This window comes from Electrophorus electricus, chromosome 7 (assembly GCF_041902795.1).
Source record: "Electrophorus electricus isolate QZ-2024a chromosome 7, ASM4190279v1, whole genome shotgun sequence".
NCBI classification, from domain to species: Eukaryota; Metazoa; Chordata; class Actinopteri; order Gymnotiformes; family Gymnotidae; genus Electrophorus; species Electrophorus electricus.
Window position 1 is genome coordinate 14,301,131 of NC_137503.1, and position 26,370 is coordinate 14,327,500.

At 42.9% G+C, this 26,370-nt stretch overlaps 3 protein-coding genes across 6 annotated transcripts in view; 2 read left to right on the forward strand and 1 right to left on the reverse strand.

The window, feature by feature from the left end:
- The window catches only part of gnai2b (guanine nucleotide binding protein (G protein), alpha inhibiting activity polypeptide 2b), a 37,298-nt gene extending 19,072 nt beyond the window's left edge, over positions 1-18,226 (forward strand). Inside the window, exons 2-9 of the mRNA XM_027000608.3 lie at positions 8,679-8,721; positions 11,030-11,171; positions 11,838-11,998; positions 15,278-15,406; positions 16,166-16,295; positions 16,527-16,680; positions 16,920-17,136; positions 17,272-18,226. Coding sequence (XP_026856409.1) covers positions 8,679-8,721; positions 11,030-11,171; positions 11,838-11,998; positions 15,278-15,406; positions 16,166-16,295; positions 16,527-16,680; positions 16,920-17,110 — 950 coding nt within the window. The 3' untranslated portion in view covers positions 17,111-17,136; positions 17,272-18,226. The remainder of the gene's footprint in view (positions 1-8,678; positions 8,722-11,029; positions 11,172-11,837; positions 11,999-15,277; positions 15,407-16,165; positions 16,296-16,526; positions 16,681-16,919; positions 17,137-17,271) is intronic.
- A 2,149-nt stretch (positions 18,227-20,375) lies between these two features.
- Positions 20,376-23,294, forward strand: inka1b (inka box actin regulator 1b). 2 transcript variants are annotated; one of them, XM_027000551.3, is made up of 3 exons: positions 20,376-20,628; positions 20,730-20,766; positions 22,384-23,294. In XM_027000551.3, the coding sequence occupies exons 2-3, from the start codon at positions 20,764-20,766 to the stop codon at positions 23,203-23,205; spliced, it is 825 nt and encodes a 274-aa protein (XP_026856352.2). In that variant the 5' UTR covers positions 20,376-20,628; positions 20,730-20,763; the 3' UTR covers positions 23,206-23,294. The 2 variants fall into 2 exon arrangements, with proteins under 2 accessions (XP_026856352.2, XP_026856351.2); XM_027000550.3 differs by having other exon boundaries at positions 20,470-20,628; positions 22,318-23,294.
- Positions 23,295-24,919: 1,625 nt separating this feature from the next.
- Positions 24,920-26,370, reverse strand: part of uba7 (ubiquitin-like modifier activating enzyme 7) — a 32,392-nt gene continuing 30,941 nt past the window's right edge. For all 3 annotated transcript variants that reach the window (XM_081717321.1, XM_027000665.3, XM_081717322.1), the window contains 2 exons: positions 26,144-26,235; positions 24,920-25,221 (listed from right to left, as the gene is read on the reverse strand). In XM_081717321.1, the coding sequence (XP_081573447.1) occupies positions 25,089-25,221; positions 26,144-26,235 (225 nt within the window). In that variant the 3' untranslated portion in view covers positions 24,920-25,088. The remainder of the gene's footprint in view (positions 25,222-26,143; positions 26,236-26,370) is intronic.

Sequence of the window (26,370 nt, forward strand, 5' to 3'; positions counted from 1 at the left end):
TTAAGGTGTCTGATTAAGGAGGCTCGGGAGCTCCAGCTCTCAGTGCCCTGCAAACATCGTTACAGCCGCAGTCTGTGGGGACACCTGCTCTCTCCTGTTCCCCACTCTTGACACACACACAGAGAGAGAGAGAGAGAGAGAGAGAGAGAGAGAGAGAGAGAGAGAGAGAGAGAGAGAGAGAGAGAGAGAGAGAGAGAGAGAGAGAGAGAGAGAGAGAGAGAGAGAGAGAGAGAGAGAGCCTGTGCTTTATATGAGCCTCAAGTGCCACCGGAATTTCTACAGAGAGGAAAATTAGGCCCACTGCTGCAGACGTCCTATGCAGTTGCTCTAGTGCTGACGGTGGTATGGCCCTAAATTACTTCTCCTGTCTTGCCTTGCATATCTTTCTGTGGCCTTTGCCGCTTTTCCTTTTTTGCACTTAGAGATACTGCAGAGACACTAGTAAAGAGTTTGAATCCATCTTTGCAAGTCAGGGATGCAAATTTGCATTTGGAGAAATATTAGCGTAGCCACAGAGTGATTTTGATTGCATTATTGAGTGCATGCCAACGTATAATCAAACGCTGATTAATGTGTTGGACCTACGGTACTTAAGTTCAGACAGGAGAGTTCAAACAGTCAGCAACAGGCTAAATTGAGCTCATGTTCCATATCCCAGTGGGAATCAAAAGCAGAGCTGTTAGGCCTGTGGCCTTTCTTTGTTCTGTGTTAATGATGAGGGACCTGGCTGATAGCTTATGTTCCTTCTGAAGCCACTTTGGCAAGCCATTACTTATCTGGCATATACATTCTTATCTGGATGAAAGAGGTAGTTGCATCTTGAGGGGGAATGGTGGGAAATGTCAGTTTAGCTCTCCCTCAACCAACACAGCAAATAAGCAAATAACCCAAATCTGTACAAGTGTGTGTGCCTCAATGATTTTTTTATGATGCACTAAAGAAGTCTAGAAAATTAGTCACCTTAGTGTAACGCTGACGCCAGTCATCTTTTATAACTTTATATATTTTCTGTGTCAGTAGACCTGTTTTCTAAAGACAGACATGTTAGCCATGAGGAGGTATGTGGCTTTGTTTCCACTTGTTTTCTGTTACCAGTGGATTTAGACAATAGGGAGGTTTGGCGTGCGAGCCAGCTGTGCTTACTGGTGCCTACTGCACCAGGTCTCAATTCAGGTCATAAAACTGGTTTTTGCCATTGTCATTCCTGTGATGTGCTATACCAGGTTATTATACCATATTTTGTCTTCCGTCGCAATATTGGAGCCATTACTTGGCAGCACATCACAGTTTAGTGATGGACATCACCCCGATCACTGTTATCATTGTCCCACTAATTTGTGCACATGTAATATATTTGATAAGGCAGGTCATTCGTATACATATTTTCTGTCTTTCAACATAACCCATTTTCAACTTTTAGCTCTAAGTTTGTAGTTTGGGCGTGAACGGTGAGCTAAGTCCCTCAGGATTTGTGAGGGTAAGAGCCTATTTCTGTTTCCTGAGTGTGTTTGTATAGTTTAACTGTATCTGTTCTTCCTTTGAGTTGTTTTGTTTCTTCTTTTCACTTCTGTGTGAATGCCTGCATGATTGCACTTTTACACTCTAAACTTTGGTCTGATAAGACAGGCAGGTTTGATTGGACGCTGCATGAGCACTGGAGCAGTGTGGCTCTGGTCCCCGAGGAAGGGAAAAAAACAGCAAGAGGGCAGGGGGTGGGGCAGACACAGAGAAGGGGAGGAGCAACATCCCCTTTCCTAAGGCAGTTGTTAAAGGGCCAGTCACGTCAACAGCCTCAGTTGTACACTTGTCACCACCTCTGCAAACTAAATTTAGACTTTCTTTTAACTGGCTCTCTGCCCACCCTCTGATGCTGTTCTGCACCGCTATGGCATAAATGCTAAGCGCACTGTGCAATAGCCTTACACTGGGGCTTTGGTCTTGTTTGCTTTCATTAACATCAGCCTGTGACAGGCTGGTGTGTGTCACTAGTAATGAATCTCTCTTCAAAGAGCCAGTGATGAGAATCACGGAAAAGATGTGGCATTCAAACAGTGAACACGTGGAGTTGGGCCCAAGGTCTGTTTGTGTACCTGGGTGTAATTCCTGTCTCTGAACAGAGAGAATTTGTGTGAGGAACAGGTGTAGCATAATAAACTCAGCAGGACTTTAAACCTTTGCTGTGGAGAACTCAGTTTTATAAACATTAGCTTTGAGATGAAAGTCCAGTCCAAGGTCATAGTGTGTACAAGAATACTGCAGCCATGCTATATTAGGAGTTAAGCATTGGGTGTCAATCAGCTGGGCCTTTTGCTAAGTGATAGCAACTCCTTTTTATGAGAGGGAGAGGGAGAGGCAGAGAGGGAGGGAGGGAGGGAGAGAGAGAGAGAGAGAGATAGAGAGAGAGATGGCGTTTGAATTATTAAAGAAGGACTGACCTTTTATCTGCCGTGTTTGTTCTCTCAATACAGCATTAATAACACCAGACTAACATCTGGAATCTGTAATTGTACTTCTATAAAAATATCCTATGCCAATCCATTAGAGCTTAACACAGGGCCCTGCCTACTCTTTTCATTCCAGCAACAACAACATCGTAAGCGTTTCAAGGGGTCGTCAGGTAGTCTGTGTTTCGCTGAATTAAATCCATGACACTTCCAGAAGGCTCAACAATGAGGTCTGACATCCCAGCCCCACCCCTTCCAAGGTCACTTTTGAACCAGGCCGCACCTCTTTAAACATAAACCCATACTGGCCTCCCTGGTGACTCAGGTCATACCCAGCCCTACTGACACCGTTAATGCATTCTCACTGTGGCACTGTGGCAGGCACAGGCACATGCTCAGTGCCACCGGTTCTATCTGGATCTACAACATTACACAATGATGTGACAACCTCAGCCACTCCACCTTTATGGTGCATTACCCGAACTAGTCTGTGCTCTCCTTATTTACAACCACTGACTAGTGCATTTAGCTACTTCTGATAACTCCTTCATAGCTACTCTTAACTTATGGAATTACGCGATTATGCTCTTTAATTTCAAATTGCATTGCACCATGTGTATAACAGAGCAGGAGTTATGTCTGTTCCTATAGATGCTGCTATTTTATGATGTGATAGTAATGCGCTATACAGTTCCGCGACTATGCGGGCTGAGTGTGTTACTGTGCTGATACTACTAATGTTTCATGGCAAGACGTTGTATCAAACAAAGCAGTAGTAGGTTCTGCATGTTTGTTTAACATTTTGAATATGTGATGTGTGAGTTGCCTGTTAGTCAGTACCTTGAATCTGCAATAAAATACCCGAGGGTCTATTCTATATCAGTGTCTTGTGAAGATGTGATAAGCGGATATTGTGTCAAATCAGATGAAGAAAGAGATTTCGACAACATCAAGTGGAAAGAAACAAAACCTTTAGAAAGATGGTGTGTTTATTGGTAGTAATTTGTAACAGCCTAAATCTGCCATTTTGTGTAAAAAAAGTCTTCTTCAGCTGTCAGTATCCTAACTATCTCAAACTTGGGTCTTTTTGAAAACAAGATATACTATGCCCTAGTTGTTGTTGTTGTTGTTTTTTTTTTATATGAAATTACATTTCCTAAATTGCATTCAAAAACAAAAATGGACACTGTATTCAATGACATTCATTTTGTTCATGGAATTGTTTACTTCTCCACCTCTTTACCCACTTTTTGCCCTTAACTCATGTCTGTACCGTCACTCCCGCTCTCTCGTCCTCTCCCCCCTTCCTGTCTCATTCCTCCCACTCCTTTTCCATTAATAATTTCTCTCCTCTCCCTTCAACCTCCATCCTCTCACTTTTAATATTTCCCACGATTTACCTTTTCCCCCCGTTATCAGAACAAAGAATGTGTTGCTCTTGCATTTAATTCTTTATCAACCTCCCCTGCTTCGTTCCCGTTCATCTCATCGCTCACTTCAACCCCGCTACACTTAGCATGTCTGGACGTGTTTCTCAGCTAGTCAGATGAACAAAGAACGAGGGGGCCCTGCCTTCATCACTGGCAATTGATTAAACCCAGCTTGGAGAGTAGGAGAGAAGAATGCCATCCATCTCTCTCAGTCTCCAACCTGCTTCATCTCAGCATAGTGACAGCAGCAAGATGCTGCCGCTTGTTGTAATCTAACCCCGCCACTACATCCTAGCGCCTCTGCTTGGCTAAGTATCAGGAGGTGGTATTCAAAAAGAAAAGCGTGTGAGCATACAAAAGCAAATGCACATAAACACGAATTCTCTTTCCTTTTTTTGCTGGATGAATTAAATTAATGGAATTGATTTGAGCCTGCTTGGAGACGGGTCTCTTGGTCAGTTGAAGAGGAGTTCTGAATACTGATTAGATATTTAAGGATGGTTTTTGAATGCTCAGTATTATGGAGTCTGCTGTGTTATCGCAATATTTTTGTCTGCAATACGACGCAGTTTGGACAACCCACTTTGAATGACTGATGAATCCAAATGCATGGTCAGATGTCACCAATTTTCTCATCATCTCTGCTGCTACCTGGCTGCTGTTGCATGTTTAATTTTCTTAATACCTAAAATGAATTCTTTTACATTAAAGTGACCTTGTATCCATTTGGAGCATCTATAAGCAGCCCTGTCTTTATTGGTTCTGTGAATGAGGTGGACACGATGTTCCTCTCTGTCCCCTAATTGCCACAGGGCTGTTCAGGATCTCATTTAGATGCTTATTGTTGTTGTTCCAAATAACACTAAACAGAAGCGGCCTTTGCCAGCCAAGTTCACAGAGAGGCCTTTGTGAGGCAGGACCCGAGTGTACAATTGCCCCTTTTTCTTGGCTCAACCTCCCAGACTTCAAAAGAGCAACAGTCTGCATCAGTATTCCATTGGTAAATTCTTATCAGGTCCATATCATACACAGCTCTTGTGACTGCTCTTTTTTCCAAATATACCTCAGTTTATTAAGCTTATGAATTGCATTTTGGCAAATGAGCTTGTTCTAATTAGACCAGGCGCTTTGGTTGATTATATCAACCAGTTGAGCGCAGTTGTTCACCTCTCTTTCAACTACTCACCAATGGCACAGTTCCATAATAAAACAATAAAATTTTCTTTTAGTTTTAATTAATTGCATAAACAATAACACACGAATCATATCCAATTAAACTCTGTTTTGCCTTTTCCAGAACACTGGGATTTGTGAACAAACAGGGTAATTGTTATTCCTCTGTGTTCCTCAGAGATCAATTATGAGCCCTCTGGTTTTGCCATTAGCGAGCATTAGCCCTCTAGAGAAGTGGTATTAGGCTCAAGGGGTTAGCATGTTTGCTCTCACAGGTTATTGTTGTGGAATGTAAATATTGCAGATGTAGTTTAAGGACAGCAGCTAGTGGTCTTGTGAGATTGTTTACTCAGTGAGCTTGGGCACCTAGCAGTGAGCTTGGGCAACTAGCTAAACTAGTGTTTAGCTAGTGACAATTTCCAAAGAGCCACATTGACATTAATTTGACTGTACTGCTCATTGTATTTTGGTACTGGTTCTAATTCTAGTAGTTTGACTTTAAACCTGGAACTTGGTGCAATTTGGAACCATTCTCCTTTCTTGATGACCATCTTTGGTGCTTTCTTAACAGTTTTGTCATTACATGAATTTGATCATTGTTGGCCTGCATTCTTTCAATCCAAATTATTTCTGCTCATTGGATCACATGAGTTCTGTGATATAAGAAATCATACACAGAACAGTCTAATTAAATATCATTGGTCATTGTCAACGGCTTCATCACATAAACACCTGTGTTTTGGCAGACTGCTCATTTACATATTTCAGCCTTCTGTGATCTTGATATTGCAAAGGCCAACTTTTGCATTTAACGATTAGCAAACAATATATTGTGCAACCCTGGTGTGTGCTGAGGCTTGATGATAGAACTTTCCTTCTCTCATTGTGGATTGCACAAAGAAATCATAGAGGCAGAGAGGCTGTGGCAAACCTCCATGTTTGTGCTCTCATCACCACTTAGTGTTATGCCTTCTGTCAAATCACGGCTGCTATGGCCATGTCAGTTTTCACACCTGGGCATGCGGACTCTGAGTGCAGAGTGATTTTGTAACTCTGGAACTTTCCATTGAAGCAGCAACTCTTGCAGCTCCTTCGAGCCACTCTAAACATCTTTTAAGATGCTTACTTAACACACTTTTGTAATTTTGTAATACTTTGTAATACTTTGCAATCACTTCCTAACTCTAACTTGCCATTTGCTCCTGTGAGAGTTTCCAGATTGTCTTGCTTTATCTTACCTTCGCCTGCCCTTATTCGGCTAGTCTGTGCTTGTTAACTTGGTAAACATAGCTGCAGCAAGGCCATTTCCCATGAGGCCATGTGCACTTTGCCCTTCCCTTCCCCCACTGTGTATATAGAAACAAGTTGCAATTTCCAGTAGCGCGCTCATGTTCGATGTTGTGCATCGCAGCGTGCCAAGCCCCTCTGACCCCTTGAATGATATGTATTCAAATACATTATTTCTGCAGTTAAGTAGAAGTAGACACACGACCGGATCTCTGCAACGACAGCACGGTGGTATGCCAATATGTTGTAATTTTGGTGGAAAGCCAGTATGATGAGTGCAATACAGTGACTGGTGTTGAAAAGAGGGGCACTATAATTCAGAAGTATGTCTCCAATTTCATTGCTTGTAGCCAATATTTCCTGTATTAGCTGTAGTACTGTCCTCAAGAAAGACGTTGGCTGTGGCCATGGTTCTTTTTGTGCTGCCATGTACAAAGGTCATGTACAAGCACAAAACTGCATCAAAACGTACACCTTTGTGTTAAGACCTGTAAGTAGGTAATAAAAGGTGAACTATTAACTTGGATGCAACACTTGAGAAGCACACAGCACTCACTGCACACAATCTTTTCATCTCCTTTTCCCGACAGTTTAGTTCACATGCCGACCTTTCCACATCCCTGAGATTTTGACGTTCTTATGTTTAGTGTTTGTACCTGTGTGCAAGAGTAGATCCTGCATTTCAGGAGAACTGTACCTTTCTCATTGCTCTCTTTGGAGAAGTGCAGAGAGTTTCACAGTTGGAGGAATTACTCTTTGGTTGGGCTTCGTTGCTTCAGTTCACCAGATGGCCATGAAGGAGGGGGTACATTTCTCACACTGTCTTAGGAGAACACTGCCAACAGCGTTGTACAGCCAGCAAGTTTGAGAGATTTTCAATGTCTCTCTCGCTCTCTCTCTCTCTCTCTCTCTCTCTCTCTCCATTTGCACTTAATCATGGGAGTGGTGTAGAGATGAGATGTAGCTTATGAGAGATGGTTTATCTTTAAGGTATCTAATTTGCCCTCCTGACTCTTCCCCTGCTGTTTGTTTGGGGAATCACTGACTTATTTTGCATTGCTCTGCGCATACCAGTCATGTCCCCGTACTACTTTTTTTATTTTTTCTTCTTCTCTTCATTCTCTTGGTTTTTCTCCATGTCTCATAACTTCTGTCTTCTTCACGCCACCCCCTCCATGTCTCTGAGGTGACTGAGACGGAGGGAGAGTGGGAGATGCTGGCAGAGGTTGTGACAGGCCTGCCTGATGCCCTGTGCTGTTTGCATTCAGACTGATGAGCCAGACTGATATTCTGTGACACAGTGAGGGCAGGTGGACACCAGGGACGGACCGCAAATGTTCTCTCTCTCTCTCTCTGTCTCGCCCTCTCTCACTTTCTCGCCTTCTTTCTCCGTCATAGCTCTGAGAGAGCAACTCTGTGTCCATAGTTACTATCTAGTGCCCTCTCCTTGTTATCAGAGTCCTGATCCAGTTGGTGCCCTCCAAGAGTAAGCCTGACTGATTTGCTGTCCTCCATATTCAAAGCATGCCATGGTATTTGACACTCATTTTAAGCACACCAATCAAGAAATGAGGATGTTTGGAGACTGAATAAGCTGACTGTGTTTAAATATGGGAGCGGCGTACTTTTGTCAGGCTTCCAGTGGAACATGCACAGATCCATGCGGAAAGGATACGGCAGGTTACATGAACAATAAATGGCATTTTAACATTGGAGGTGGCCCTGCCTGCCAATCAGTGACCTATTTGGTGTGTCGTAGATGCATGCTTTTGTTTTAGGCAGTTAATTCCCTTGTCCTGCACCTCTAGGAACATGACAGGCAGTATGGCACTGGCACTATGCATGGGTGTTTAACCGTCTGCTGAACACCCCTGCATATACACTAAGTACAAGTAAAATGAAGGCTCAAGCAACAGCCTTCACAGAATGAAGACATTCTTACCAATATACATATTCTTCATCTACTTATCAGCCAGTGAAGAACAAAGATTATCTCTCTCCAGTGCGCCTGCGTGCGCGCACACACACACACACACACACACACACACACACACACACACACACACACACAGCTCCAGCTTGGTCAGATGCCTGTTCTTTGATACTGTATTCATGAAAAGCACTCTCGAGGCGTCTTCTGCCACAGTCCATTCCCACAGCATGAGCGAATGGTGCAGTTGCCCAGGACATGCTCCAGGGGGAAGCACATCAGTTGCATGGTTATTCATGTGCCTCAAGTTAACACATTTCAGTCCTGGGGAGTTCTGTGTGGGTTTTGAAGTCAAACTTAGCATTTTTTAAAACCTGATTCCTTTTGATTTGGTTTCTGTTCTTGTCTCTGCAGGTGCGGGCGAGTCCGGGAAGAGCACCATAGTGAAGCAGATGAAGTAAGTAAAAGAAGTTTCCCTCCTTTCATATGCCCTTCATCTCCTACTCATCCTCCCTCCCCACTCCTGTTTGGTTATAATAAGGTTCCACTCTTAAGCCTCAATTCAGCCTGTAACTGCACCTTTCATACATAAGAACTCCACCCAAGAAAACTTGCAGATAAAAGTCCAAGACTTTATCGCATAGGACACTACATTTAGTGCCAGGGGCAGCCACCCGGAGCGTCGTCCTGAGGCGGATACCATGTCCCAGTGTTTTATATCATTCCACTGCTTATCGCCGGCCGGCCTTTCATTTCCGTCGCACACCCGTGTTTCATCAGCCAGCCCACGCCCACGTGGATGCTTATCGAAGGGCTTTTTGGCAAAGGCTCCTTGCTCTGCTTGTGATTAATGAGTGCCGTCTGTCCCTGAGTGACTCCAAAAAGCTGCCCCAGTTTTGAGAGTGGTTAGGGTGGGGTCTGGAGATGCTACTCTCGTTCTGAGCAGCCAGTCCACATATGAGTTGTTCTTTCGTGCTGATGTGGGTGTGGGTGTCTTGGACATGCTATTTCTGCTAGTGTCCATGTATTTTTCATCTGTCGTGAATGTTTTTCATCTGATTTATGTCTGTTTCTCATTATTAACTGCAGACTTACAAGTGTATTTTACATATATTTTTTTAGAATCTTACTAGTTTAGTGTGTGCGGTCTGCTGGAAAGAACAATTTAAGGACTCTGACTTTCTTACGATCTCTTTCTTTATTGGCTTTTGACGCAGCACGGCATATTAATATTAAGTATGGCTCTTGCTTCATTCGCTGCCTCTTCCTTAATCTTGTGTTCATCAGTTCAGATCATCGCACTAAAAAGAGGTGTTGTGTGCTCAAAAGAATGCCTTTCCTTTATCCCGGTGTTCACCGGGAGTGTGCTGACCTTTTCCATAGCTGTGGTTTACTGGAGAGGCCCGTGGGTTTGTTATGATCTACAGGAAGCATATGCGCTCCCCTGTCTGTTGGGTTACCCTCTCGATGAGTCAACCCCTGAATGGTAGAAACAATAACTCCAAGCTAGTGTGTTGTACTTTTATTCTCCCAAAAACTGGCCTTCATTAAACCCTGAAATAACATCAGTGGGTGTGCACGTGTGCCTTTCCACAGGATATTATTAACACAGCACGGCCCGGTAAAGCTGGCTCTCACTGGACTGTTGGCAACCATTTGCTGTCCTAACATGATCACTAGGTCTAAATATTCCCCGATGTGGGTAATTATTACGTATATGAGTGTCTGAAAATGGTAGGAAGTGCAGTGTCAGAGCTGGGAGTGATCATAAGCCTTGTGAGAGGGATCATGTTGAATGAAATAAATAAGTAATTAAATGGTCAAGTGTTTTGGGAAATCTGTGAAGTAATTGGTGTAAATAATCTACACTGCATGAAGAGATTTGAGGGGGTTTTGGCACCTGTTTAAAAGGTCTTCTGTCCTGCCTTAGTCTGTTTTCTCTGTCTATACCTCCATCTCTCATGCACTCTTTTAGAGTTTAAGTTCTTTGAATACTGCAATGCAGTTTAAAAACCGTGATTACACAGGAATTCTCTCTCTCTCACTCTCTCTCCACACACACACACATATAAAGAGTTTAATAATTCACATTTCTCAGGGGGCGCTACAGCCCCAGAGCCATTTCTCATGATGGGGGACAGTAGTGTGTTCCAAAGTTGGATTATTACAAAGCACAAAAGGGAAGGCTGCCACAGAGCAGTGCGCACAGATGTTCTCTCTTGCTTTCTTCACTAGAGGCCAAAGAATAATATTATGTACACAAAATAAAAGCTCAACTCTGGTCATTTTTTCCCCTGGTGCTGTATTCTGTATTGGCGAGTGTGGTACTTCAAGTCTCAGTGAGCCTAAGATATCTCGCTTACCTTTCCACACTAGATTTAGTCACAAATGACATATGGCACAGACAATATGGCTGGAAGGAAGGCTCAGATGAGTTCTGATGCATGCCTGTCCCTTCAGACTGCTGACTCAGCCACTCTGCCAGCACAGTACAGAAATATCCAGAGCCTTCATGCCCCCCCCCCCTTAAGCTCAAACAGTGCTACATTGCGATGTAGCACTCTGAAGCAGACCAAAATACTTCTCTTCCTACTTCTCATTTAAGGCTTGCTGCATTATTTGCCAAAGCTTCCTGTATGTTTGTACTCCATAAGCTTTCAGAGCTGTCTTGCAAGATCAAAGCTCACTCTCTCTTGGCTGAACCTGTGGCATCTGTCTAACTTGGCCCCTGGTTTGTTTGTTTGTTTTTTCTTGCTCCCTTGCAGAATCATCCACGAGGACGGCTACTCGGAAGACGAGTGCAAGCAGTACCGAGCCGTGGTGTACAGCAACACCATCCAGTCCATCATGGCCATCATCAAAGCCATGGGCAACCTGAAGATCGACTATAGCGACACAGCGAGAACGGTACGGCACACTGTGCAGGTGTGCCTCGGCAGGGTCTGGTGCAGCGGTGCCTGCTGTGAAACGCTGTGGGCCCACCCCCATGTGTTGCATCAAAGGAGCTGACAAGCGCTTCACGTTTCCTGGAGGTTTAGGGCGTCACAGATGCTGCAAAACCACAATACACTGGGCGGGTGCTAGAACAAGCTCTGTGATCTCAGTGGTGATGTTTTGAAATGAAATGATTTGAGCAGTGTAGTTGAGAGCAAGGGAGGAGTTTTGCTGGGGCAGATCGCAGTCACTGTTTGACATCCGCCAATTGTAGCTGTGGTTCACCCGCAGAATTACAAAACGTCTGTGAGGTTTTGAGGCATTTGGGTTCTAAGGCAGTTTTAGACAACACACACCTCATCCTTTGGGTTGTGCTGGACTGTGAATTACTGAATAGTCTGACCACAAAGTGCCAAATATAATCCAAGCTAAGACAGTTTAGTTTAAATTTCAGCTGTTCCTTATCTTAGAGTTTATTTTTGAACTGACGTCTAATAAACTGATAATTGCAGTGTGTGTTGTGTGCATGTTGTATGGGTGGTTTGTGTGCGTTACGTGTGTGTGTGGCTGTATGCGTGTGCATGTGTTGGCTGTCTATTGGATGTGTGTATGCGTGTGCACGCACGCATGTGTGCGCAGGATGACGCACGGCAGCTCTTTGCGCTGTCTGCTGCAGCAGAGGAGCAAGGAATCCTCCCAGAAGACTTGGCCAACGTGATCCGCAGACTGTGGGCTGACAGTGGGGTACAGAGCTGCTTCAACCGCTCCCGAGAGTACCAGCTCAACGATTCTGCTGCCTAGTCAGTACACGCCCCCACACACAGACATGTGTGGCCTGCTATGAATTCAAAGCTTTTTCACAAAGTCAGAAAACCTTCGAGACAACTCTTCAACTTTGCTGAGCAGAAGATACCTTGAAACGTTTTGCAGACATGGATTTGCAGACACATGCTGTTGTCTCATGCACACATATAACTAGCCACAATGGGCATTGGAGTCGACCAGACTCCAACAGGAAGCTCTCTGGTATGTTAGTACCCCATCTGTCGCTGTAAGCAGGAAGGGGAACTGGCATGGTGAGGTCACCTCGCACTGTCACAATACAGGCACTCTCCCTCGCTTGTTTGGTGGCCGCTCAGCTTGCCGACGCCCTGGAGCCCCGCGGACCTTTCTCCAACCGTCCAGCAGATGGACTACACAAATCAATGTGTCAGATGTGCTAATTTATTTGATTATTTTTTTTTTGCTTTATATCTTTCTTTACCAGGTTACTAGTGAAGTCCTGTTGACTTCTATTTTGCACAGGTGGTGGTGGAGAGGGACTATATTAAACACATGGACATATTAGAAAGAATCTCCTTTACTACCTGAGGGAATATTTTGACCTTTGGGTTTCTGAAGCGAAGTATGGGGCTTATAACCCATGCTTACGGCATCTGGGCCAGGTGCTGAAGATGTGTTTACTCAGCAAAAAACGCTTTCCTTTCGTTTCTCCCTCACATGTTCGAATTCTGCTCCACCTATGAGCACCTGCCCGACCCCCTGCCTGCCACTCTAAATGTAAATGCACACAAGGGAAAAACACACCCGCTCCCTCTTTTTACCCAGCCACCCCAATCTATTCCTTCCTTCCTGTGCATTTATTGTTCATTCAGATGACAGAAGAAGCCATCCATTACTCCAGCCTCTAGCTTAACTAGATCCCCTCTTTGCTCATTTACGTTAACGATTAAAGGGGGGAGGGGCAACAGTGGGGGGCTGCAGCGAGGGCAGAGTTAAAGTAAACAGCTTTTCATTCATTTGGCCTGCAAACCGCTGGCATACAGGGTATATAAGGTATATAATGTATATCCGTCAGAGCTGTAGATTGGCCTCGTTCATGTCGATATGAGTGCGTTTGTGTAATTAGAAGCGCATTGTGTTGCCATGGTTGTTGAGGTAAATGCGTTAACATGAATTATAATCCCCCATATTAAAAAGGATCCGCTGTAGGGACGATGTCAGTATCAAAATTGACCAAATGTTCCCTGCTGCCTACATCCCCCCACAGCACAATCCCGAGCAGATTACTGGCCACAGTGTTGTCATAGTGTCTGCAGTGCTCATTTAGGTCCGGCCGGACACAAACGAATGCTGTGAAAAGGAAATAATTGGGGGTTGGGGGGGTGTCGCTGTGACATCCCGCTTGATGCTGTACTGCTTCACACTCCATCCCGTCCTTGGTGACATTCATCTTTTCCCCACAAAGCAATTGCCCATTGGAAGGCTGTGCTGTGCAAAATCCAGGTTTCTAAGAAATTCGCCTCCCCGTAATGAGGAAGTCAGCATCACACCCAGAAACTGGAGAAGAGAGGCACTTAGTTGCTCAGGTCCACTGGGTTCCTTTTACTCGAGATGTAAATTATGAAATGTTTCAAGAAATGAGACAATAGGGAATTAGATAATGAGGTCCTTTCATCTTGTGATCAGAGAAGTGTTTCTTTTCAACCAAATTATTACAATAGATGTGGTGCTCAGGACATGGGGTACTTTTTAATTAATGGATCTGTAGCGAGCTCTCTGTTGTCATGGAAATGGCTGTAGCAGTCTGTTCCCATTAACAGAGTTTGATAAAAATGAGTGATTCTCTCAAGTGTTCTCCTTCTCTTTAGTTGTCGCCTGCAGCTCAGAACTAGTGCTTCCTTAAAGAACTAATCTAATTCCCAAAACCAGATCTGTTATAATGAACAACAGTTTGCCATAGACTATAAACACTGTGAAATACAACCATGCAATAACTGATGACAACAAGCTTTTATGCCACGTTGCTTTCCCCAGGTTTTTGGGTGAACTGTCTCTCAAACTCAATGGTTAGGTACGTGCCGACTCTGCTTGAGAGCACGGCCTCTGCGGATGAAGAAGTGAGAAGAGGAGCGTGCTCTGCTCTGGCTCGGGGACGTTCACGTGGTCCACGGCCGAGCCCAAGGGCGCCTCAAGAGACAGCCGTCACAGCTGAATGGATAGTGAGGCGAATAGATTTCTGCATGACCTATCCCTGCTTACCGAGAAACAAGCAGATAAATAATGAACACGAATGGAGTAAAAAATAGGAAACTGCTCAGAAATGTTGTCCCCAGTGTGCAATTGAGACGAAACCTTCAGCATTTGACAGCAGTTTTTGTGAATTCTTTCGTATTGAACAGCATCCACCGTGCTTTCTTTCTTTTTTTTTTAAATTTCCTGTATAGTTCCCCGTGAGCTGCTCTAGATTTCAGCTTCAACACGGTGGTGGAATTGTGATTATATCTGCATACAGATGTGCTCTTCCTGCGCGCTGTGCTTGCGTTTCAGCTCTGCTTTTGCAGGGTGAAGCGTCATGTTATAAAGAGGCATCGTGATAAACGAGAGAGGAAAAGAATGGACTGGATGGCTGGGGGGGGGGGGGGGTGTCCCACGTTGCCATAGAAATGTTCTCAGTTAGCTAAGTGTGCAAGACTGTACCATCCTAAATAGGTGGCTCAGTGAGCTAACAGGGTTATTTCGAGGCTGAGAGAAAGCCAGCTTCCCTGCTATGGCCGTGCCGTCCATCGTCAGCTGCTGGGGTAGAATGTCCATTTGAGCCGGACACTTGTCAGATCCACGCTTGATTGTGTGAATCATCTCTGGTTGAACATTTTGTGTAAGGAACAAAAACAGATCTGTGGTACAGGTAAAAAAAACAATGTGTAAAAATATCTGGTTTTGAATGAATCTGGTTTGGAAGCAATAAGGGAGTGTCCTGGGAAATGGGCCGAGCCTAAACCAAACATAAGAGAAATAAAGGCAAGCAGAACTGCCTGGGTTACATAGCAGGAGTGGAATAATGAAAATTGTCATGGATGTGATGAATTGTGCACGGTTCTGTGCATACCGTGTGAGGTCTCCATGCATATCTGCGCAGAGCAAGAACGTCAAGCACTCAAAAGTGCAGGCGTTATCCAGGCTTAACCTTTTATTGTTGTTGCTTGTAATAATAATGCATATTTATCTTCCTAGTTATTGGTATGACCTAAGTGTGTGTGTGTGTGTGTGTGTGTTTGTGTGTGTCTGTCTGTGTGTAGTTATCTGAATGATCTGGAGAGGATAGCACGGGCAGACTACATTCCCACCCAGCAGGATGTGCTGAGGACAAGAGTGAAAACCACTGGCATCGTTGAGACACACTTCACTTTTAAGGACCTCCACTTTAAGTGAGAGACCATTCGCACAGTGTGTGTTTACGCTCTGTGTGTGTTTGTGTGTGTGTATGTATAATGTTAGTGTGCATGTCCGCCTGCCTGTCTCTCTGCTCAAGCCCGTTCAAGTGCCATTTTGAACCTTGTTTGTCCTTTGACAGCAGATGAGTGTGATTTGTGACAAGGCCCTGCCATAGTGTGATTTGTGACAAGGCCCTGCCAAAGGGTGCGGTGATTTGTGACAAGGTTCTGCCGTAGTGTGTGTAGTGATTTGTGACAAGGCCCCGCCGTAGTGTGTTGTGATTTTCACTGATTTGAGCTAGAAGTCCCTGGCGCTGTCATAGTGTGCCATGTCATTCTGCTGTGCCTCATGAATAATATATGACAACAATACATAGGAGTTAAAAATGGCACCTCTCTTGGTTGTCTGACTTCTTGTAACCATAGAAACTTTTCTCCTGAAAATGCCAACAGAAACAATGGCCGAGTGGATGACTAAACAGATTGATCACAGATGTCCAGCTTACATGGTTTTTGCCTGAATGAATCTGTATTTGGAGTTCTATAGTGGAGGAGTACTGTAAAGCTGTGAAATTGCTCAATCTTTAAGTTGTTTTTTAAAATTTCTTTTCATCTTTAGGTGCTCTCAGCTAATTCAGATTAATCTTAGCTTTTTTTTTTTCTATAAAGAGCCTCATGAAATTCCAATGGCCAAGCAAGGACAAAGTGCCTGTCTGTCTCTGGCTCTCTCACTCTCTCTCTGTCTCTCTGAAGGATGTTTGATGTTGGAGGGCAGAGGTCAGAGAGGAAGAAGTGGATCCACTGCTTCGAGGGTGTGACAGCAATCATTTTCTGTGTGGCACTGAGTGCCTATGACCTAGTGCTTGCTGAGGATGAGGAGATGGTAAGAAAGAAGAGCACTGCTCTCTTAGCGCAAACACACTTGGAATTTTAAAAACACAGGACCTAACTCTGCAAATGACAATAGAAAAGAAGCAAGTTCTGCAGCTGTATAGTTCTGTCAAGTGATGCAAAAAGCACCAGTACCCCCTGGTGGTCCCCTAGTGTATGACAGCTTTGCCAGCTTCATTTAAAATGCGTTCTTTTGCTCTTTCTCACCCACTTCCTTTCTCAGAACCGCATGCATGAGAGTATGAAGCTCTTTGACTCTATCTGCAACAATAAATGGTTCACAGAGACCTCCATCATCCTCTTCCTAAATAAGAAGGACCTGTTTGAAGAGAAGATCACGCGTAGCCCTCTCAGCATCTGCTTCCCTGAGTATTCTGGTGAGTAGCATTCCCTGCCATTCCAACCAAGAAAAAAACACCTCTATCATGAACCCTGAGTACATGATGGATTTTAAGAATTGCTTGTGTACTTGCGAATCTTTGGGGCAACTGGGGCCATTTTTTTTTCCCTCTTGGCTATAATGCCGATGAGGAAATGAACCCTGATGGTTGGTTTCCTCTAAATGGCATCGGTCCCGCTGTGGCCACGATAACTGTTTTCTGATCCTCTTCTTCAGGAGCCAACAAATATGACGAAGCTGCGAGCTATATCCAGACAAAGTTCGAGGATCTTAACAAGAAGAAGGACACCAAGGAGATCTACACCCATTTCACCTGCGCCACCGACACAAAGAATGTGCAGTTCGTGTTTGATGCTGTCACCGACGTCATCATCAAAAACAACCTAAAGGACTGTGGGCTTTTCTAGTTGCATTGCCAAGGAAGATGCCAAGGGTAAACACACGCACAGTGTAAAAAAACACGCTGGTTTCTCATTGATCAACAGATCTCCCACAGTGTCACATGTTTGCTAACTACTGGCTCTGTGTTGTTTTTTTTTTCCTCCATTCCTGTGTGTTAATGCTTCAGGAAGCCCTCAGCTGTGTGGTGCACGTGCACTGCTGAGCACAATGCCAGACTGCCTACAACCAACTAGGGAAAGCCAGAATTTTTAGGCGATACCATGGGAACTACAACAATGACGGAGAAAAAAAAAACATTGCAGAATCCCAACAGTCACTGAATTGCAAAACACCTTCTCCTGCACCTACTTTTTATTATTATGTTTTGTAAATATTCTCATTTTAAGAAGTTATTTTGATCAGATTAAAGTGACAGTGATTTTCTGATGTTTCTCTTGCCCCTTGCCCTTTGATTTTAAGTACAGTAGGGCAAAAGCAGTGTGGGGGGATCTTTGATATATATAAACTGATTTTGCTTTTCTTTAACAGATACGCAAACTTTAAACTTAACTGCCTAATGCTTCTTTTGTAAAGCTACATGAGCACAGACCGAGATCAGTACATTTGCTTTGTTTGTGTTGTTTTGTTGTTGATGTTGTTGTTGATGTTGTTGTTGTTTTTATTACTTTATATGTGGAATGCCACATTCCTAGCTCATGTGTACTGCATGATGGACCACATAAAAGAAGAAAAGACAGAAAGAAAAGAAAAAAACAGCTTGCTTGGGTTCAGCCACTGCCCAACACAGCCTCAGCAGTTTGGCCGACGCGTTTAACATTCCGAACTAGCTTCACTTTGATAAACACTGTACGATTGTGACTAAGATGTAAGATGCAAGTATCCGTCTGCACTGTCCTTTCCTTTTGTGCTCCCGGCCCCGTCTCTTTCACTCTTTGTCTTGTGCCTTGACTTCTGTTTTTTCACGTTGTCTGTAGAGTTTAGAGCAGATTCAGTTCACAGTAACAAATGAATTTAAAAGCCAGGATTGTGGTTTTAGGAAGGGATCAGGAGACATGGTGGATGTTTGATGGAAATGCTGTGAAGAGTTTTATTGGAAATAAAAGTTGATTCATGAGCGTGAACTTTCTGTGTATTTGCCACATTCTTTTTCTTATTCTGAAGGCCCATGAATGGAAGTCTCAGTGTTGCTGGGTTGGGCACAATGTTCAAAAGGCAAGATTTTGAAGAAAATTATCTAAATGTGGGCATATTTAGAAAAATGGTTTAAATGTGGGAAGTGTGGAAAGACATGGTCTGTGAAAGATCTTAGCCAACAGATGTTATTACACATTATTAGACATTCTTACCTAAAACTGGTCTTTCATCAATTCCCTGTTCTTATATTCATATGAATCACAATAAGCAATGTAATCCCTAGTATTGACATATACTTTGTATATTGAATTAACTTTAAGAATGAATATTTGTGATCAGCTCTAACTATGTCTGTGTTCATTCAGAACAGGATTTTTGTTATGGCCATTCCACCGAGATGTGCAATAAAGTGCCATTAGTGAGCACTTGTTTGTGTGAAATGAGAAGAGTGATCAAATCCCATTTCAAATGAGTGACATATCTTCATCCCTTCTACAAATGCTAAGTGGATTCTTCTTTCCATTGAATCAGTTTAGTATGAACTGGGTGTTGAAGCCTAAGATAACTGTTTAACAGGACCTATGAGAGGTCAGTAAATGTGCTAATTTTCATCAATGCCACTCTGTGTATCTGGTGTCCATACATTCCTAACTGAACAAATCCAGTGGGAATATCTGCATTTTGGCTATTGGAATTTAAAACTATCTGAATATGTAAACCAACAATGTGTTCTCTGGTAACATTTTCAATCAAATGGTTTGGTCTTCAGAATGAGTACTTTTTTTTTCAGAGCCTTGGTCATATTGCCCCTACTATAAGTGATAATTAGACATCTGGTAGTTGTAGCACCAGAATCTATACACAGTGGTGGCATGTGAACAGTTCAGGCCAACCCCTTCTGAACACACTTGCACCTGAAAGAGCTGCATCTGCATGTCCTCAATGCCTTGGAGGCATGTCGGATGAAGGCTATTTGCATTAAAATGCAATGTTCTAGCGGCCTATAGCATGGATGTGCCATTGGACGGCATTTTAAATTGTGCAGTTGCAAATGACTGGATAATGGCTACAGCGCTTAAGGAAAGGTTACATTGTAAAGGTAGCAGTACTATGCAAATCTAGACTAAACGTTTTCTGAGAGTACTCCAATTTCATCTTCACTGATAATCTGACAAATTTGTATTTTCAAAAGTTCAGATGAAACCAACATCTTTAATAATCGATAAAACAATGAAAATGTAAATTTCCATAGTTACAGATGTATTCTTACTGAAAGGTGCTCATGTTCATCTCTCATTATTTCAAATGTTTAGATGGAGTTTTTTGCAAGGTAGCAAATAATTTTCTTCGGAGTTTAACTGGTACGTTAACAGCAACATGGCGTTTTGCTCATAGTCTTACGTGTAGACCATCATTTGTCTAATTTACAATTTATAGTCGAAGATCTTAACATTTTAAAAATTCAAATGCGTTGTTGCTATACCAGATCGTCGAATAGTGCACATATTTGATAGTAGTTTGCTTTGTATTGATATGTTATAGGCTAACCGATGGTGGCGATGGCTGAAGTATGAAGAGGTTCTGAAATCTGTGCAAGCCTGTGATTATACTAAACTACCACCGGATGGCAGCCGATTAACACTTTATTGATTTCCATAACGTGAACTCTGCTTTGAGCCTCTTGTACGCCTGTTCTTGTTGTGCGGCCCTCGGTGTGATAAAAATACTTAAAATAATAGAATTAAAGTCAAACTGCTTCAGGAATTGCGATGACATATTTAATAAAATAATAGAATTAAAGTCAAATAGCTTCAGGAATTGCGATGACATATTTATAATTAATTGTGACTAGTTTAAATTGTATATCCCATATAAATATTAACAACAATCTCAAAAAAAAAATTTCATGGTCGTCAATCACATCACATAAAGTTTACCAGGTTAATGTTGAAAATGCTATATCTTACTTTAACAACAATATTAAACTGATCAGATTTGAATAATAGCGGATTATCTAATGTAAATTATACAATATGGTCATTGTTTTCCTCCATTTGAATATACTTTTAAACCTCCATTTACATCAATAAGAAATACCTGATGGGGCTTACAAAACAAATTATGTGTGTAAATGTGTGGAATTTACAGGTGAGAAGCGGCCCCCCCCCTCCAAACTCAGATTTCAAGTAGTTTCTATTGGATGGCTGCACGATGCTCAGCGTTGACTGGTTGGAACGTCACTAACGGGAAACGAACGCTGCTCTCAAAACCGCGCACTGGCAGACTTTCGTACCAAATGCGCTTTGACGGATCCTAGGAATTGGAAGAACATCTTGCACTAGAAGCGCTGAGTGTTTTCCAACTTGGAGAACTTGCTCCACATATCTCGGTTAGTATTCACATACAAAGCAAGGTTTATGACTAACTGATTATATGGTATGGAGTTTAACTTCAAAACAAATGCCTAATTTTGTAATATTTTATTCTCAGGTATTCGGAAATATCACAGACGGTGGAGAAAACTATGGTAAGTATTTAATTGTAAAACTTTTATATATTTAGATACGTTGTTCTCTCAGGCAATGTGTTTTTTAGTTTTAGTTTTTTTTCTTCTCACTACAAACCGTTTTAATTACAAGAGCGTATTACGTTATGTGGCGTAATCCTGAACATCAATTACTTCAGAATCTCTTTGCCTAAACTAGAACTCTTCATTATATGTTCAGGGTAATTCTTTTCAACGCAATGTCGTTTGGCAGAGAGTAAGTTTGCATCTTTGACACAGATGCAAGCGTCACATGAGAGGCGCACCAAATGGTTCTGCACTTTACTACAGCTATCGTGCAACAAATTCATGCAACACCTTGTATTGTTCCATCGGACACTTAGTTAATGGCTTCATACGTAAAGCACAAAGCTGATCATTGCTGATATAGAATTGCTAATGCTAAACTGAAACGTCTTGGTTGGCTTTGTGACTTTAATTTGGTCTTTAAATTTTACACGTAGAAACAACTTAAAGCAAAAGGTTAAACTGAAACGGCGAGAATGCATATGAAAGATCGGGAAAAGGTTTGGATTTAAGTAAAATAACCTACACCCAACTGTATACATTTTTCATAGCCTTAAGCAACCGCTGGCGTTTACCCAGAACTCGCTAGCTTAAGTTCTCACAGCTGTGACAACAAACGCCGAGTGTTCAGTGGTCGCCTAGTAGTGCCTCCAGTCTCGCCGTAGCCTATAAATTAACGATATTAATGCACTCACAGGGATTCCGCGAAAAAAAAAATGGAAGCGGTAGCCTGGCTGCAAGTGAATTTATGCAGCTCCAGGAGAAGTTTTTGGGAAAAGTTTGTAGACCCTTTGGAAACCCCCGTGACTGCACAACTGATTACCTCAGAGGAAGTGGCTGAGGAATAGTATTGCTTTAGTGTGGTCATCTCGTGTGAGATGCGATCAGGTGACTTTCAGACAATTAGTTTGGATTTGAGATGTTTAGACTTTGGTTTTAGCTTTTCACAACAAATCTGATCATATATTTGACATTTTACATCTGGGCAACATATCTGATCATAGCATTTATTTGACATCCAAGGCCCATTTTGGGACGAAGCATTGTTTTTGCCGTCCATTGCCATGGTCTCAAAGAAAGAATAGTTTATTCTTCATAACGAACTATGACCTACATTGTGCAGCGTAGTTAGAAAATGATGTAATTTCCTCTCAAGCTACTTTCCTGCAGGCTGGCGCACAGGGGACGTGTTGCACTTTTTCCCTCCTTTTCCTCTCCTCTGCTTGCCTCCCGCTCTCATAGCAGACACAGATCTTTCTGCATGCAGAGCAGAGACACTCACACTGCTACTTTTTCTCACTAAAATGCCCCATTGCCTTTAGAAAAACACTAAATGGCCTGTGGTTACTTACTGTATGCCTTGTTAAACACTGCCTGTTCAATAATGACTAGTTGGATTCCTTCTATGTGAATCAAAGGGGAAGATTAGTCACTTGTGGTCCTCATATCCTCTGAAGTTGCTTTGTTCTAACCTCTCCATTTTCCGTCTGCTTCGCCTTCGTCCAGCTGTGCGTTCGAGATTCGGGAAGCTGCTTGTGGGACCCAATGCAATACATGATGCGCTCCCTGCAGGACCTAAAGCAGCTGCACGAGCCCAGCGAGCCACCCCGCCGCTCGTATGCTGTGACACGTGCCTGCCACAGGAGGGAGAAGCAGCGGGAGCTGGCCAGCCGTCCGCAGAGCTGCCAGTCCAGCGACGGCAGTGCCTACGACTCGGCCTGCTGCCTTGCCAGCCCGCTGGAGGAGGAGGAGGACGAGGAGGATGGTCTCGGTCGCCTGCCCCGGGGCTCGCCTTGCAGTGAGAAGAGCCTGGACTTTGACTCTGGCTACTCAGAGGCGTCGTGGCAGGACGAAGGCGTGGTGCTGCGGCGCACACGGAACGTGCGCGTCTCGTCATCCGCCTGTGCCCGTACGCACCGCGTCCGGCCCAAGTCCACGTCAGATGCATGTCTGGAGCGCTGGACCTCGTTTGAGGCCAGTGAGCCAGGGGACTGGACCACGGCTCTCTTGACCAGGGGGCGCAACCGGCAGCCGCTGGTGCTGGGTGACAACAGCTTTGCAGACCTCATCAAAAACTGGATGGACCTTCCTGAGTGCCTCGAGTCGAGCGAAATGAAGCCTAATCCGAGCCGCAAACTGGCCAAGGACTTTCTGGTTAACATGAGGCGGAAACTGACCAGCATGTCAAAGGGCGTGGAAGGGCGTGGGAGGTCTGAGGAACCTTGCACGAAACGGATGTCATGTCCTGTGGGGTGTCAGACACCAAAGCCCTTCTTCCACCAGTCACACACAGGTCTGCACCAGCTAGAAACAGACTTCTACCAGTTCAGTGCCCTCATGAAGACAGGAAGTCGGCAGCCTATCATATGCAGTGACATCATTGGTTACATTTGAACGACTGCCATTGGTGGACTGGATTAATACTTTTGATATAATATGGATAAATGTGGTGTATAGTGAAATAAACACTTTTTGGAAAAGTTTGAGATTTTTTTGCAAAATTATTTCAAGTTACATGAATATATGAAATGAACATGGATGTCAGCCCTCAGCTAAGCTAAAAACTGCAGTCATATTAGTAAAACTAAAAATTGCTCCAGAATAATAGCATTAGTTAGAGATTAGGAAATGGCAGTTTTTCATGCCAGAATTTAGTCAATTTTCTCTGACATAAATGTGCTTGTTATTCTTTTATTCTCATGTATGTATTTTACCCCCATCCACATTCTTACTTAGGAGTAATAAGGTATTGTCAAATATAGCCATGAAAATAGATTATTGACCTCAACTACATTTTAAAATGGGTTAAATGCATCTTAACTCATGCAGAGAAGAGGAATTAGACCTGTCTCCAATACCTTCATGACCAGTACCCAGATGTGAATCTACACTAAACAATTTCATTTATGCCAGTCTCATTAAATGTTCTCTTTACCAGCTGTGTGATAAGTTCACTGCTACATACCGTCTGTTAAGAAAATTACACTCTCTGAATGAGCGAACATGGGGGTTTCTGCTTGGCTCTTAATCCCAAAGGAAGAGGGGAGCCCTGTGCTGATGTTGAGGTTTAAGGATGAGGAGGACGGTCATTTCAACACCTCATCACAGACTCCTGCTGTAGTGCTTTTGGACCGTCTGCTCGACTCCCCAGCAAGAAGGTCACCGTGTGTCCTTTCTGTGTGTGTGCTGGAATGAGAGAGAGCAAGAGTATCCAGATGGAAAGGGGGTGGGTGGGGTGGGGTTACACTTCACCTAAAAACCCTTGTTTAAACACTATGCATGTGCATACATAGGCTTTTCCTTAAAACACTGGTCGTCATGTTCAAGTCTTTTTAGAAGTTTTGAGGCTTGCTGACAGACACTGCAGCAATTCATCTAAATCCTCTCTAGGGAATGGTTGCACGAATGCCAATAATCACTGATGCCCAGTTGCTTATAAGTAGTCTGCAGTGTTATTAAAAAGGTTATAAGCAGTTGGTCAAATTTTAGCCTTATTTAAGGTTAAAAAATGTTTTTCTGTTAGGTCATTTTCTGGAAAAATAGATCAAAGAAAGACAAAGAAATGAGGAAATAGTGCTACAGTTTCCAGGCCAATTTTGTCCTGCAACAACGCCTTCAAATTGCAGTAAGGAGCCTGTAAGGTTTCACCCAGTAGAAGTGTTTTCTGAGGTAGACCCGTATTCTCTACAGCAGTTGCTAGTCACATAATGAAGGGTTGAACCCACCCTCCCTATCATGCAGAGATGCAACAGATGGGGGGAAAAAGTGTTTTATAACACTAGGTAACATGAATAAAATGGATCAGACAGGCTTAGGGTGAGTGTTCTCATTGTCTTTACATTGTCCTACTGTGACTGGCCAATAGTGGCATGTGTTGAGGGTTGCATAACAAAGGGCAAGTCTGAATAGGGGCATTAAGGCATTCTGTTTTTCAATACAGATAGTATGGAGAACATCCATGGTGTTGTTGTAAGACATTTTGTGTCTCCAAAATGGTAATTTATAGTACTAGGAAAAACACGGCAAATATTTGTTGCCAGTGGACTTGCATTGCTGGAATATTCAAGCTGTGCCCCCATACCAAACAAACAGAAACATGGCGTTATCAATGTGTAATCTAATTTCTGTTTATTAACAGAAATTTGTAATAGCAGAATGAACTTGATTAAAGAGATCATTTTGGCTCCCAGAATTTTGCTCATTAGAATAATACAATAATGATCACAGTTAAAACCCAACCCACTGTTGATCCCCAGTGGAGGCTGCATTATATGACTTCATCTAAGGAGATATCTGATTGGAGGGACCTTCTGACAGTCCTCATCCTCAGCAAAGGAGGGAATGATTTCCAGCACCTGCTGGTGAGGTGGGATCACAGTCTTAGTAACTGTTTGGACAACATCTGAAACTCTGTAACAAACAAACAAAAACATTATTTATTTTTTAAGTAACTTCACACTTGCCGTTATACACAAATTTCATATAGAGGCAGACTGTATTTATGCAATCTTGTTGTAGACAATGATCAACCATATGATCTGAGAGAAAGAGGGAGGGTGCCATCATTCCAGAATAACAGAGTGAGGAAACTGTTATGATGCTAATTTTCCATCCAGGTTTCTTGTTGAAAAGGCAAAACTGTGACCAACCATTCAAACTAATTCATAATAGTGCATAATTACAGAACACCTTGGAGGTTTTTGTTTGGTGAGGTCTTCCTGGTCCCAGTATGGTCTTAGGAGGGCTGGAGACTTTCCTTTAATGGACTTGATTGTAAACAAACAAAATGGCTGTCACTGCTGCAGTGTGGGGAGAGTAAAGCACTAGGACTCAATCTATAAATGACACAGGCTGCTCTGGCCTCTCATTTCTCCTTAAACATGATAGAAGTAAATCCCAGAAGAGGAGTATCTGTCTGCATGTGCATGGATGGAGCCTGTTGGCCTTGGCTGGAGATACTCAAGCTGCTCCTCTTTTGAAGATCCAGCTGAACTACTAATCCATCATGGCCCCAAGAAAGGATTGTTATCATTCCATTATCCCCATGACTTATCCACATATCCTTATAGCAAAGTCTATAATAAACTCATTATTAGTTAATTTTTTTTATTAAGAGCCCTGATTAACAAAAATCTACAAACAAAATAGAAACTTCTTTAATTAAGATCTGCTAATTATTACATCTACAAATCATGTGTTTAATAATAGAAAGAGATTAACTTTCATTTTGTGGGCTTCATTTTTATTTTGTTGTTAAATAAAAAGTTCTTTTGGAAGAAGATACCATTGTCTTTGTTCAACACTTTGATCAGAGGAACTTAAAAATACCTACCTTTGTTTAAGTCGATCTGCAGGGTTGGAGTAATCACTGTACAACACAGCAGGCCCATAGTACAGACCGATAATGCTCAAGTTATAGGTCTCCTAAAATTCAGAGGAAATAATACAATGTTTCCAAATGCTGAAAGAGAATAATGTTTGATCATTTGTACAGCCCTGATGAAAACATACCTATCACATGAGACCCTTATTGAAATAACAGCACAGGCTGAATATGAT